We start from the raw sequence: 13230 nt of genomic DNA, 5'->3' as shown, positions 1-13230 counted from the left end.
CAATAACATAGGATAGGAGAAGTAAAGAAAAGAAAAGCAACGTATCTTTTTTCCTCTTGTTTGCTGGATCGTAGGTCATAAGTAGGGTATTACTCATGCTGGCCATGATTTGATTATAACGTGCACAACAACTCATGAGTCATGACCACTCGATTCTTCTTTTTATATATATATATATATATATATATATATATAGTTCCTGTTTTCCCTTCACTCTTCCTTGCTTTCATAATTCATGGGTCTATATGGGCCAGAAGCAGCCCACTCATCAAACCTAAAATGGCCCAAGCATAGAACTAGAATGTCTCAAAGGCATTTTTGTAAACTTTAATTGATTTTAATATTTTTTTAGAAACCAAACACAGCCTAATACCACTCAGATTTCACGTGTACAAAGCTTACGTGGTGTATTATTATTGGTTTATCGTCCAGCAGAAAGAGTCAAGCGGGCTGTCAAGTAAGGGTCTTCAGAATTATTAAACCAAAAACAGCTTGGGCTGTCAAGCGGGCTCTGCCTATGTGACACGTTTCTTCACCCAGTAAGGGTCTTCTAGGGTTAACCAACGTGTCATGCAGCGAGCGAGAGTCAATCAATTCGTGTACAACCTACAAAGACAATCAGAAGTTAACACGTCACTAATCCGCGGGGCTGTAATCTGGATGAGGTGGTTTCAACATCCACCGTCAATAGGACCAGTCCCCTTTTCTTTAAAAGGAACGAAAGTCTACTGGTAGTTAAAGAGTTTCAATGTGAGTGGCTGCATCTGCCACGTGGCATTAATGGATCACCTGAGAAGGTGTTGCAGGCAACAGCCCGTTGTGTTATCAGGCGATTTTTCAGTCATTGTCGCCAATGATCACTGTAACCAAAACATCCAACGGTTACTAGCATTTTGACTCCTCGAGATTCACCTTAATAGTATGTTTCGCGATTTACCTCTTGACCTATTTAGGAAAAACAAATCTCAAGGTATAAAAGACGGTTCCCGCGAGAGCAGCTCAGGATCAAAGAACGCGCGCCTTGTCTGAAATCTCTCTCTCTCTCTCTCTCTCTCTTTTGCTTTGAACTTGCGGAGTCCTTCCTTTCTCCGCTCTTTCTGAGAAATCTTATCTAGTGCACGCACCTTCACCTGCGCACTCTTTGTAAAAGGAAATGGAGACCGCAATGGACTTAATGCGAAGGATCCACCCAAAGCACACAGACACGGCTCTCTCTGCCCTTTTGAGTCTCCTGCCTCAACACTCTTCAGATCTCCTCTCACAAGTTGATCAGCCGCTCCAGGTTCGTTTTTGTTCTCTTGCAGCTCTCTAGTACTGTCTCATTTGACTGGTTTTTGTTGCTAGATCGGTTCGTGCTTTACGGAGTTTCCTTGCTTGAAGAAATTAATCCAAGTTGTTATTCTCCCTTCAACTTTTGTACAATCTTTATTTCTAATTTTTCATAGAGTTTTGAGTTCTTTCGCTTTCTCTTTGTTATTCGGTTATTTGGCTTGTTTGTGCAAAATGATGCCGTTCACGTGAGTTGGTTGATTGCTTGATCAATACTCACTGTTGTTAGTTGTAATCTGCCTCAGTTTTGCTTTTTATAGGCCCGCCCGTCCCTCTCAACCTATTTATCTTTCTTTCTCATATTTTGGTTTATGTAGTTTTTTTTTTTTTTGAATGCACTGTAATGTTATTTCCCACTGTCTCGAGTTAGCTTGAAAAGAGGAATCCTTTTAAAATTTGGTACTTGTTGCGGTTTTTGATGTTTGGTGTGTTTGTCTTTTTTCTTTTCCCTGTTATGAAAGTACAAGTTGAAGGCAACAAATGCTATATTCAAGCGCTTTTACCTTGTTTTGCACTGATTTGGCTCATCTGCATTCCCACTCAATTCCTGTAATTGGCTTATTTCTAGCTTCTTTCTTCTGGAAGGAAGGTTAATCCTTTTACTCTTTCTTCTGTTTAATATTTTAAATCTTCTTTGGACCAAGAGAACAGGTATCCTACGATATGGAGTGTGGAAAAGAGTTCATATTGTGTGACTACAATAGAGATGCAGATTCCTATAGGTAATTGCCAACCATTCCAATAATAGTTGCTCCTGAAAGTGGTATTGAGATATTCTGGTTTCCCGTAGACATTTTATAAATCGATGAATTTTCGTAGATCACCTTGGTCAAACAAATATCATCCGCCATTGGGAGATGGGCAGCAACCATCTCCAGAGTTGAGGAAACTTGAAGTTGAAGCAAATGGCGTCTTTGCAATTTATTGTGACCAGTGAGATCCTTGACCTACCTCGCCCTTGAGTTTGTTCTGATAATAAATTGTTTCAAGAATAAATGAACATTTGATTATTTTCTTTTTTTTTTTTTGATTGGTGATTACTTTTATTTATTCTAAAATACCATTTACTGAGGTGCGCCTCTATTCTGCCTGCTGGAATGTAATTAGAGCTTGCATAAGGTTTTAAGGAACACCTCTGTTTCCGAGGAAGTAATAGAAATTTAACCACTAAATTGGTAGGTATTATGAAGGTGGTATTTCATCAGTATATGTGTGGGAGGATGACAATGAAGGTTTTGTCGCATGCTTCTTAGTAAAGAAAGGTTAGGTTTTACAATATGCCTGCACAGAGAAAATTAAACTATGTTTCTACCTGTAAAGAAGAAATGGAAAAGTTTGTTTTTTCTAATATGTAGTAGTTACTTGTTGAAGATGGCTCAAGGTCAGGTCAGGGCCGTAGGGGTTACTTGCAAGAAGGTTTATGGGATGCTATTCATGTAATTGAGGTGGGTACCATTGTATTGATACTTAGAAGCAATATTTATTAGTCATTCTTTTTGTTATCCTTTCTGTTGATTCTTTTGTAAGATTAAAATTTTCCAATTAGGTAGGAGCAGAGGAAGATGGAATGGCTCATTACTGCTTAACCAGTACAGTCATGCTATCATTGACCACGAATGAAGAGTCGGCAAGCACATTCAGTTTATCAGGATCAATAAGACGGCAGGTATTTCATCATTTGGAATAGTTTAGTAGGAAGCTTTCATCTTTAATTGCTTGTTTTCTTCTTCAGCGTTTTCTGCTTTAAACCACTTGGGAGTTGTGTAGCATGATCTCCTCAGATCAAATGAGCCTGTTCCTCTGTTTCACTTTTCCTGACTATCTTTGTCTCAGTTAACAGTCAAAGTTCTTCAAAATATGTAGAGAACTAGAGATGTGGTATACAAGTCATCATTTTATTATTGTTCTTTTCTGAACTTGGATCGCAGAAAGAAATCCTATAAAGGAAAAAGAAAAGAAATAAGAAATGTTCAGAAAAGGCCCATTGTGTATACGATATTATGATCCAGTAATCATAAGTAGCTGAATCCGATCCAATTACAGCTAGAGCTGCCAATCAACTCCAAAAATCTGATACCCAATTTGGCATCTTATCTGATTATCCTAGATTTGGATGTCATAACTTGCATCCGATTAATAATCAGGTTGGATGCAGATGCTAATGATCTGATCAGATTAAAATCTGGGACTGATTAAAAAATAAAAATTATTATTATGTGTGCGTAATATAACTATGTGAGTATAACTAACAAGTTCAACATTTTATTATTTAATTTTTTTAAAACTTTTTTTGTCATTTTGTGCACAATAAAATGGTTGTGGATTAAATCAAAATCCAATCCAAGACCGACATATCAGATTTTGGATCAGATCTGGATCCAAAGATTTGATAATCAGACCGGATGCAGATGTAGCTGGGCCCAATCTGATTACAGCCCTAAATAGTAATTTTGGTATGATCTAGTTTGCGAAGTCTAAGTTTCTTTCTTTAATTAATAACAATCAGAATTCTTTCATTAATACCTTGAAGGAAGATTGTTTATCCAAAAAATAAATTGATGGAAGATCCCTGCTAAAAGGAGACACTGAATAGCAGAGAAATAAAAAGATGGAATTGAACAAAATCGCAGAAGCTGATCAAAACAAAATAAGCACTCCCAAACTTAGCCTAATAGTCATTGCCTTAGTTAAGTGAACCTACCAAACAACAATGCTTATAAACTTGCATGTGCATGTGCCCCAGTCCCCAAGCATGTTGTGAGGGCACGTAGTCGGTGGGTGACATTTCTTTCACAGAAGTGTTCCACTGCAAGGTTCAAAGCATCATACGTATTGGTTTTCAGGGTAACCAAAACGCTGAATATGTGGATTTTGGGCATTGGCCATTTTCAGTGCTTAATAGTTAATACCCTTACCACAGGTGGCTTAGTTCAAAGCTTGAAACCTGAAATTATTTTTTTTTGAGGATCATCACTTTGAATTGAATGATACACAAAAATTGATACTTGGAGCCATGCTCCACTGTATTATGAAAATGTAAGAATACTTACTATTTTATGTTTCTTGAAGATGAATATGGATCTACCAGTTGCTGAGGGTCACCTCTGTAACATGGGAAGGATGATCGAAGAAATGGAGAGTAAGCTGAGAAACTCCCTGGATCAAGTAAGCACCAGCCCGTTATTTTGATTATCTTGTCTGTATTTGTTGTGAAGGCCCTACCTTGTTTCCCGGTACTAGCACTGTAAAACCCATAACACATGTTATTTGGCCTTCGGTTTCATTTGTTTCTCTGCTATGTAACATGTATGGATGTCTTTCAAAGTAGATTCTGAATCGATGAGTTTAATTCACTACTGTAAATGGCAGGTCTATTTTGGAAAGACGAAAGAGATGATCTGCACTCTTAGGCCGTCTCCTGAAGTGGTGCAGATGAGACTGCCAAGCAGCTAAGGGCAATACCATGGGCATGTAAAGAGATGGATAAACAAGTTGTTTGTATCCCTATTTCATAAATATCATGTTATCTAGTTAAAAAAAAGAAAAAAAGAAAAAAACATCACAGTTAGTTTTACATGTTTACAGTATTTGTGCAAAATATGTGTAGCGGCTCTATCATGAATCCATGGTAGAAGATTCATTCTACGAGGGGCATGAGTCGGGTTGTTTTTGGTTTGAAAGAAAATAAGAGAAACAAGAAATTTGAAAGAAAGAAATTTCAGAGTTCCTCCAGGAATTTCCGTCAGCCTTCTGTTTCTCTTATTTTCTTTCAAACGAAACATAACCTAATTGTTATCAATAACCTTTCAACCGTCTGGAATCCTATAAATAGAATGTCATCCTTAGCCTTGGAAACAATGAAGGGTTGTCTTCATTCGGGCCATAGGCCTAAAGCACGTACAGAAAATGCTTACTAATGTCCATTGTATCTCATTCATCACAAACTGTGGAAATCGTAGCATGGTTCTGATGACCGTATGACAAGGTTGCCTAATTGGCCATCTGTTATAGGCGTACAACAGTTGAAAAAAAAAAGATTTTATATTGGGGAATTTGATAGTGGAGTGAATTTATGGGCTAATTTTTGAAACCGAATCAGGGCTACTGGGTTTTGGAAAATCGGTAACGAAACCGAACCGAAGCTGATCAGTTAATCGTCAGTTTTTTGGTTTTTTTATTATTTATAATATTTATTATAGAAAAATATATAAATATATAATAAAATACTAGAAATATATAATATTATATTTTAAATAATAAATAATATATTATATATTATAAATATATATAATGCATATTTATTAATTTATAATGTATAGAAAATATAAAACATATATAAATATATGTATATTAGTCAGTTTAGTTAACTGTCAGTTTTCTATTTTGATTAATTGAAACTGAACCGGTACCGCTGATTTTTTAAAATATTGAACTGAAATTGAATCAACTGGTTTGGTTAACTGAATTTTTGGTTTGGTTTCGGTCGGTTTTTTCAGTCGGTTTGATTTTTTGGGTTTTTTTGCTCACCCCTAATTTATGGTGAAGTTTAAAAAAAAAAATTATTAAGTGGATTTTAGTCATAATTTCACGTTTATATATTTGGTAAAAAAATTGTATTCATTTTCCTCGTCCGGTTGCAACTCTAAGCAATCCAGTTTTAAATATCAGCATAAAGAGCTCCATAAGTTGCTCTACTTTTGCTTTAAGGTTTGGGAAATCCAACTGGCAGCAAGGCGAACCCAACCCCCATTTCTGTTGGAGTAATAACAACTGAATGATGTTTATGTTATGATCCATTTGTCCCATGTTACTAGTATGGGATGCTAATGTGAGGAATCCACATTGGTTGTATGGGATGATGTTGTGGGGTAATATGTTCTTGGGTTCCTCCCTCTAAAAGCTAGCTTTAAGAGATGAGTTCTCTTAAGGCTGAGTTTGGAAGGAGTATAAATGCAAATATGTAGAGTGCAAAATTTTACATTTTATATTATTTTGTATGTATTTATGGTGTACATATTTGCATTTGTACTCTTTCCAAACTAAGCCCAAGTCACATAACAAATGGTATGAGTCTACAATATGCAGAATTCAGCAATAGACCAATAAGGAAAGACATTCTACATTTTATCCAAATTCTTCTTGAGCACTCTTTGAGGAACGTGGGCAGGAGATCCGGACTCCTCTTTTGAGCGGCACTCCGGCGATATTGCTTGAAAAGGGTATATAACACAAACCTACATTATACACTGCCTGACGTCATTGCTGTCAATATCCAATATTTCGATAGTTCTTTTAAATTTCTATTATTAGTTAGGGCCGACACGTATATCTAAAAATAGGGTCCATCCATAGGCCTCAGCGGAAATCGTTTGTCCACTAAAGGAGGTTGTTAATAGTGGTTCATGTGAGACATGGATTTCCCACGTTCCAGTGTATTATGCGAACAGGTCCCACCCCCAATTGACTAAGTCACCCTTCTATTAGAATAAGAATATGGAAAGAGAGTCTATATCCAATATCGATCATAAGATCTCTCTGAATAGGCCAATTTTCTGACCCCCCCCCCCCCCACCGTTCACATCCCTTCTAGCTGTGAACGGCTCTTCGGTGGAGTAGAAGTGCTGGTCCCCTTGGGTCAAGTTGCTTGTCCATGCTGACGGAGAGAAAGAAACAAGCCTTGTTCCCGCCAAGATCATGAAATAAACAAACAAACAACTCCTGAAATAATTGCCAGCCATATAGGATGGCTCCTAGTTCTATACGTAAAATATAGTGGGTTCATTTAAAACTCAAAAATATGCAGTTTATATTGAATAACTCGGGATTCAAAGCCCCATTTTATCCAATCTACCCAATTCATAATATCAGTGATATCTAGACAAAAAAGATTTGGTTAAGGAACAAAACTTATGCTCTTTACAGAGAGTATGTTGTCATTCATAGCGCATGAGGTGCAAAACCATGCTCATTTCGGGAAGCATGGTTTACTCTTTTGCCTCAGATTCATCACCAACTGCCTTGGCATCTTTGGCTTCCACCTCTTCAGTATCACTTTCATCTGTTGAAATGGCACCGATCACCCAATTAAGTAACATCTATAAATTTAGAATCAAAACTAAATACCCCAGTAAGATCTATTGATTATGGTGACAAACAAATATAGCTTACTGAAGCAAGATCATAGACAAACTAAATCGGTTTTTGAACCGTGAAGCAATTCGCACCACTGTAAGCATTTGGAAATGGGAAGATGGAGCTGGAAGGAGCCTCCAAACTCAATTAACAAAACTACAAGGGGAGAAAGTCAAAGGCCTTATTTATCAAAAAAAAAAAAAAGTCAAAGGTCTTGTCACCGAGCACAGGCACAAACTGGGATTGGCTCAACAAGAATAAAATATCCCGGATAGACTAGCTAGGGTCATCTTTGAGGACTACATTCTACCCAAAAAATAAAAAAAAAACACTTTGAGGACTTAGATGATGCGCTACCCCCAGGTTCATGTAGTGTGTTTTTACTTTTACTGTACGAAACCCCTCAGAAAGAAGAAAAAGCCTATGCCCCTCTCTGTGCCCGGTCCCCGGTGGTTGTTTCCATCCATGGAATTGGAGATTTTATCCAAGACAAGTGGATCAAACATAAAAGATAAAATCATCAACCAAATAAGCGTAACACTTGTCAAGTTTGAAAAGTAGGATTGATGAAGCATCTCATCTTCCCAGTGGGCATTCCGTCTAAAACCTTGTGCATCCTAAGCAGTAAGCACCCAATTACTGATTCTATCTTTTTAGTAAATCACACAAAAAACAGTCCAACAACTAGAATTTTAGGTGAGCTAAATTGCACGTTGTGAAGCCATGTTGGGAATTGATGGGAAGAAATATTTCTCTTCTGCAGTCGAGAACAGAGCGAGTATTTCATTTGTATCAGGCAAATCTGGAATAATATTCTATTACTTAGCATGACTAACCTTCATCATCCTCGGCAGCATCATCAAAGCCCTCTGGTCCAGAACCTCCCATGTTTAACTTCTGCAGGCAGGAAAGAGAAATCATGAGGCACCGTGCTATACATCAACCATATCTAACATGCTAACTCTCTACATACCGAGAAATCAAAATCCCCAAAATCCATATCAGCTCCAGCTGCAATCCCAATTGCCAGATAAATTAGATTACAAAAGTAGGATAAGAAAAAGCATGTGAAGAAAATGAATATTCAATAGGAATAAGAGAGTTAAGACCCACATTTACTTTCCTGCTCCTCATCTTCATCAACCCACTTGTCCCAGTCAACTTTCAAAAACACTGGAGGTTTCCCTTCTTGCTTCAAAAATCTACTCCACCATTTCTTCTCTACCTTCTTCACAAGGTAGCATATATTTCTTAATCCAACACTAGCCTTGCTCTCCTGCAATAATGCTTATTAATACATTTTTCTTGGTTGATGGCTGGATTCATTCATATAGCAAGTGAAGGGTAATGCTATTCCACTTAGAATACTTACATCCACATCAACCTTATCATACAGGTCAATGTCAATTTCATATGGTGTCTTATCTGCCCCACTGGTAGCAGAGAAAAAGAATTTGCCCTCTGGTTCCAGCTTGAGATTAACATCTTTAGCATCCGGTAACTCAATGGTGATGTAGACCTTGTCAGACCTTTGGGCCCATTTCACTGATGGATGTCGGCTAAAACAGATAGTCCAAAAAGGTAGATTAGAAATACTACCAATAAAAACTACATAGTTAAGCCATTTCAATCCAAATATAAGTACAATATTAAAACCTGTATCAACAATAAGCAATTAATTGATAGACAGATGTCAGTAAAAGGATATGTCTATACGATATAAACACTAGATATTGAAGGGCCTTGAAATCTGACAACTATTTTTGTTAACTGAGCATACCATTGCTGGTTGGATAAACTATGATATCCTTGACCTAAGAAAGACTCCCCAGGAAAACCAGAGTGTAGGGAAAACTGGTCAACCTGGCTAGACACACCTCCATCACACATGCTTCCTGTCCTGTTTTTCACTTACCAAATTTTCTTCCAGAGCCCCCTCTCAATCAAGTTCAAACATCAAATTGGCTGAATCAGTTTAGTTTATGGTGGCATAGCACAGACTGTCCTTTTGGAAACCATCAAGTTCAAGGGGGAGGGGTGAGGGCTCCTAGTTCTGTTCCTACTTCCTACTCAAGCTGGCCAGAATGAATAGTATTGCTTCAATAAGCTCTGGACTGGAGATGTAATTTCATTATATTATAAACAACAAATTAGTTTTACACTTCACAGAGTCTCTACTTTCTACCTGTAGTCACCTAAGCTGCTACTTATGGATGTAATTTATGAATTGGTTTGACTTGAATCAATTTGCAAGTTGGTTCATAATAACTTCATTTAATAAAATTTGTCTCGTAAATAGGCTACTTTAAATCATGGCATCGATCCTCTCAATACGCATAATTTGTGTATTGAGAGTTTCATTTCATCATAACTACTTTTTTCTTTTATTTTGTCTAACAAATTGGCAAGGGGGTCTGTCAATACATATTTTAGTTTAAAATATAAATCCATTAAAATATTCATACTCCTTATATAAACTTTTTGGGTGACTAAAAGATACAATATGATATGACCAATGCAAGGTGTATTGTATTGATATTTTGAGCCTTGCTTTAAATGAATGAAATACAAATCAAATCACTAAATAAAAGGTAACTTAGTTAGATTCATTCATGAAAGTGATAAGCTAATTGAAAAACAAAAGGAAGGGAAATTAATAAATTCTTTTCCTTTATTCAACATTAAAATATTGTCTACAAGCATTTAATCAATCAAATCATGACTGAAAATCCTAACAAAGGAAAGCATGTATCACGATCACTCATAACTTAAAGCATGTATACCTAATAGTTAGGTGGCATTTGGTAGCGCTGAACTGAGCTCCAAACACCAAAATTTTTACTTTCCAGCGCTTCAGGGTTGTTCGGTAGTGTCTCTGAAATGACCCTCCGAACACTGAAAATGCCTCTGATTTATTCAGAGGACCCACTACCTCTGAGCGCGTTCAGAGGTAGCAGACAAAATGTATTTCCCCACTGCACCCTCCTGTCTTCTTCCCTTGGCAATTGATCTCCTGCTTTGGAGGATGAGATTTTAAATTTTATGCAGAAATCAGGAAAAATAAGAAACCCCCAAATAAACGCTCTTGTTTGCGATGAGAAGACCAAGAGAAGCAGGTTGTCGTCTTCTCTGATGAATCAAGAAAGCAAACGTGATGTGCTTCACTGTGATGATCTGCTACGTCTTCTTGGAGGTAGTTCATCCTTGATTCATCAGAGAAGACGGCCTGCTTCGCTCGTGCAATGTGCTTCAGGATATCCGCTTGATGCAAGGGATAGGATACCTTCTCAGATTCACCATTGTGTCGCTTTTCACCACTTGATGCAAGTAGTACAATCTGGTATTGGAGAGGGAAGAGAAAGATGTTGGGAAGAGTAACCACTGCCAGAGGTTGCAGTGGTGACGGCGAGGTTTCAAACCAAACAAAGAAGGGGAAGGGGATGATTGGTTGAAGAAGAAAATAGAGGAAAGATTGCAGGAATATTATTTCAATGATTAAAAATCCAAAACGGGAAGAGGTTGACCTCTTTTACCACCACTTGTGACTTGTGAGACTTCGTTGCCGTTGTCAAGAGGTTAAAGACGATGAACAGGGATTTCGGTGATTTGAATTTGATAGAGTGAAGAACAGAGAGGGAGAGAGGGAGAATGAAAGAAGATTGGCTGAAGGAAGGGGAAGAGATCAGGGAAGGGAGGTTGCCGCTGCTCTCTGTCTGGTGTCAAGTGGAAGACAATGAACTATGTTGGTTTATTTGCAGAGAGGAGGAGGCCAATTAATTTTATAAAATTATTCTTTTTAATATTATTTAATAACCTATTTTATTATTTTATAGTATTTTAGTCATTTTCACTTATTGTGATTGAAAGAACAATTTCAAGGGTAAATTTGTAAAATGAATTTTTCAGACATTGTAATATTCAGATTACCGAACAATTCCACTATATTCAGATTCAGATATCTACAAAAGTAGAAAAACAAAATTTACCACAGATTACTTTCAGAGCCTTTTCAGTTTTTTTTTTTTTTTGAAAAGGAAAATTGATACACTAAAAAATTAAACAGCTATATGGTGGCAAACCAAAATAGAAGGATACCTTTGGCAGACCTGGTGCACTAAAGGGGTATGAACCAAGCAAACCAACTAATAACATTTCTGCCCATGAATCAACAAGAAAATAACTTTTATAGTTTGCATCAAAACCATCATGTTAAATGGAAAAGGCATTGCTAATGACCTAGTTCCTGCCCTAGGATCAACAGCTATGCTTCACAGGATTTCAATATAGAAATTCGAATGCATGCAATCACTAAAATATTGATTGTAAAATGATTTAAAGATCTCGGGGTTGCCAATGTTGTATCAATATAAAAAATAATCTGAAATACGTTTGATTACGGTTCTAGGTCTTTTATATGAATTGATTTAATTTTTAAAAACGCAATGTGTTTCTTATTTTTTTCTGGAAGGTCAGAAAGTCATTATTAGGCCTCATTAGAGGCCCGACAAACATTATCACAGCAAACTGCATACAAACATGGATCTAAAAGCTTTCCTTTCCCAAATAAGCAGTAAACTAGAAAAAAAGACCTAAAGAACCAAGCAAACAATAAAAGCCTACAAAAGCCATAATAGGACTCAAACCACAATACAAGCTTTTTCCATAGAAATAACAAGACTGAAGTTACGGAAATAACTATTACACCAAAATGAAATTCTAAACATGAAGAAACATCCAAATACAAGACCACAGCATCAAAATCTATGGAAAGGAAGTTTGTCACTCAACATGAAAGTTCTCGAAAATCATAAAAACACATTGAAGACAACAACACTAAATTCGTGCAGCACCAAAGTGCTCGAAGCACACTGAAACCCTAGCACTCACTCTCTTTGCCTGGTAAGATACTGAGGTGCTTAACCCAACATATTTACTGAACCGAATCAAACTCCCATGTTTGTAACCATCAATAAAGCAGACCATGAATCGATTGAAAAGTAACAACAAAAACAACTAAAATTGATTGTAGATGCAGAACAGACAGGTTGTACAATAACGAAATTTCTACTGCAAATAGCGGAAAAATGTGAATAAAGAGCATAAAAGGAAGACCCGTACTTCATCTTCTTATTGTCGGTGGATTTTGAGGAAGGTTTCGTTTGTAACTTTGATAAAACAGAAGAAACCACCCTTCGCTCTGCGTTTTTCGTTTACTCGAAAGTCGAAGCTTCGCTAGTCGCTACCAAAAATATAAGAAAGTCGAAACACGATTACACTAAAGAGAGAGGGCGGAAGTTATCGGCTTGAGCTTATAGACGGTAATATACCTCTGCTATCCTCCTTCTTGATTCTTCCATTCATTCTTCTGCTGTCGCCAGATAGTTTGTTAAGGATCGCTTGACCAATCTAGACCGTCTATTATAAAAGCGGCCTACTGCACCTTGTAGGACCACCGAAAATAAAAATTTGCTGCATCAAGAGATGGAATTGGATACGCCTCACACCGATCGATCTCACAGACACATACCACCCGGAACATTTCTCTATGAATAATAAATAGGTAAATATCTTAAACTACCCTTATTATTTACGAAATTTACAAACCATACTTTTAAGTTTTTTCACAATTGTTTAAAATTTTTTTTATCGTTAATTTTTTTGTGGAAGTTACACTCCATTTACGTAAATGTAACATCATGTGAGTATTAATTATTTTAAAATTCCTAAATGTTCACCGCCGTTGTTGGAAGGGGTTTGGTATATCTGGGT

General features: G+C 36.9%; 2 protein-coding genes across 2 annotated transcripts; one reads left to right on the top strand and one right to left on the bottom strand.

The window, feature by feature from the left end:
• The first annotated feature begins 969 nt into the window (after nucleotides 1-969).
• CPB (Subunits of heterodimeric actin filament capping protein Capz superfamily) lies at nucleotides 970-4903 on the top strand. The gene is made up of 8 exons (XM_010245025.2): nucleotides 970-1282; nucleotides 1981-2051; nucleotides 2149-2262; nucleotides 2509-2591; nucleotides 2701-2774; nucleotides 2876-2995; nucleotides 4399-4494; nucleotides 4699-4903. The coding sequence occupies exons 1-8, from the start codon at nucleotides 1154-1156 to the stop codon at nucleotides 4780-4782; spliced, it is 771 nt and encodes a 256-aa protein (XP_010243327.1). The 5' UTR covers nucleotides 970-1153; the 3' UTR covers nucleotides 4783-4903.
• A 2207-nt stretch (nucleotides 4904-7110) lies between these two features.
• Nucleotides 7111-12750, bottom strand: LOC104587414 (co-chaperone protein p23-1-like). The gene is made up of 6 exons (XM_010245026.3): nucleotides 12580-12750; nucleotides 8834-9020; nucleotides 8575-8737; nucleotides 8435-8472; nucleotides 8298-8358; nucleotides 7111-7387 (listed from the first exon to the last, which is right to left on the bottom strand). Exons 1-6 carry the CDS (start codon nucleotides 12582-12584, stop codon nucleotides 7314-7316), a joined length of 528 nt encoding a protein of 175 aa, XP_010243328.1. The 5' UTR covers nucleotides 12585-12750; the 3' UTR covers nucleotides 7111-7313.
• Nucleotides 12751-13230: the final 480 nt, after the last annotated feature.

The sequence above is a fragment of the Nelumbo nucifera genome, chromosome 1 (assembly GCF_055504915.1).
Source record: "Nelumbo nucifera cultivar China Antique chromosome 1, China Antique-T2T, whole genome shotgun sequence".
NCBI classification, from domain to species: domain Eukaryota; kingdom Viridiplantae; phylum Streptophyta; class Magnoliopsida; order Proteales; family Nelumbonaceae; genus Nelumbo; species Nelumbo nucifera.
The sequence above is the reverse complement of the archived record's forward strand: the minus strand, read 5'-3'. Positions and strand labels throughout refer to the sequence as shown.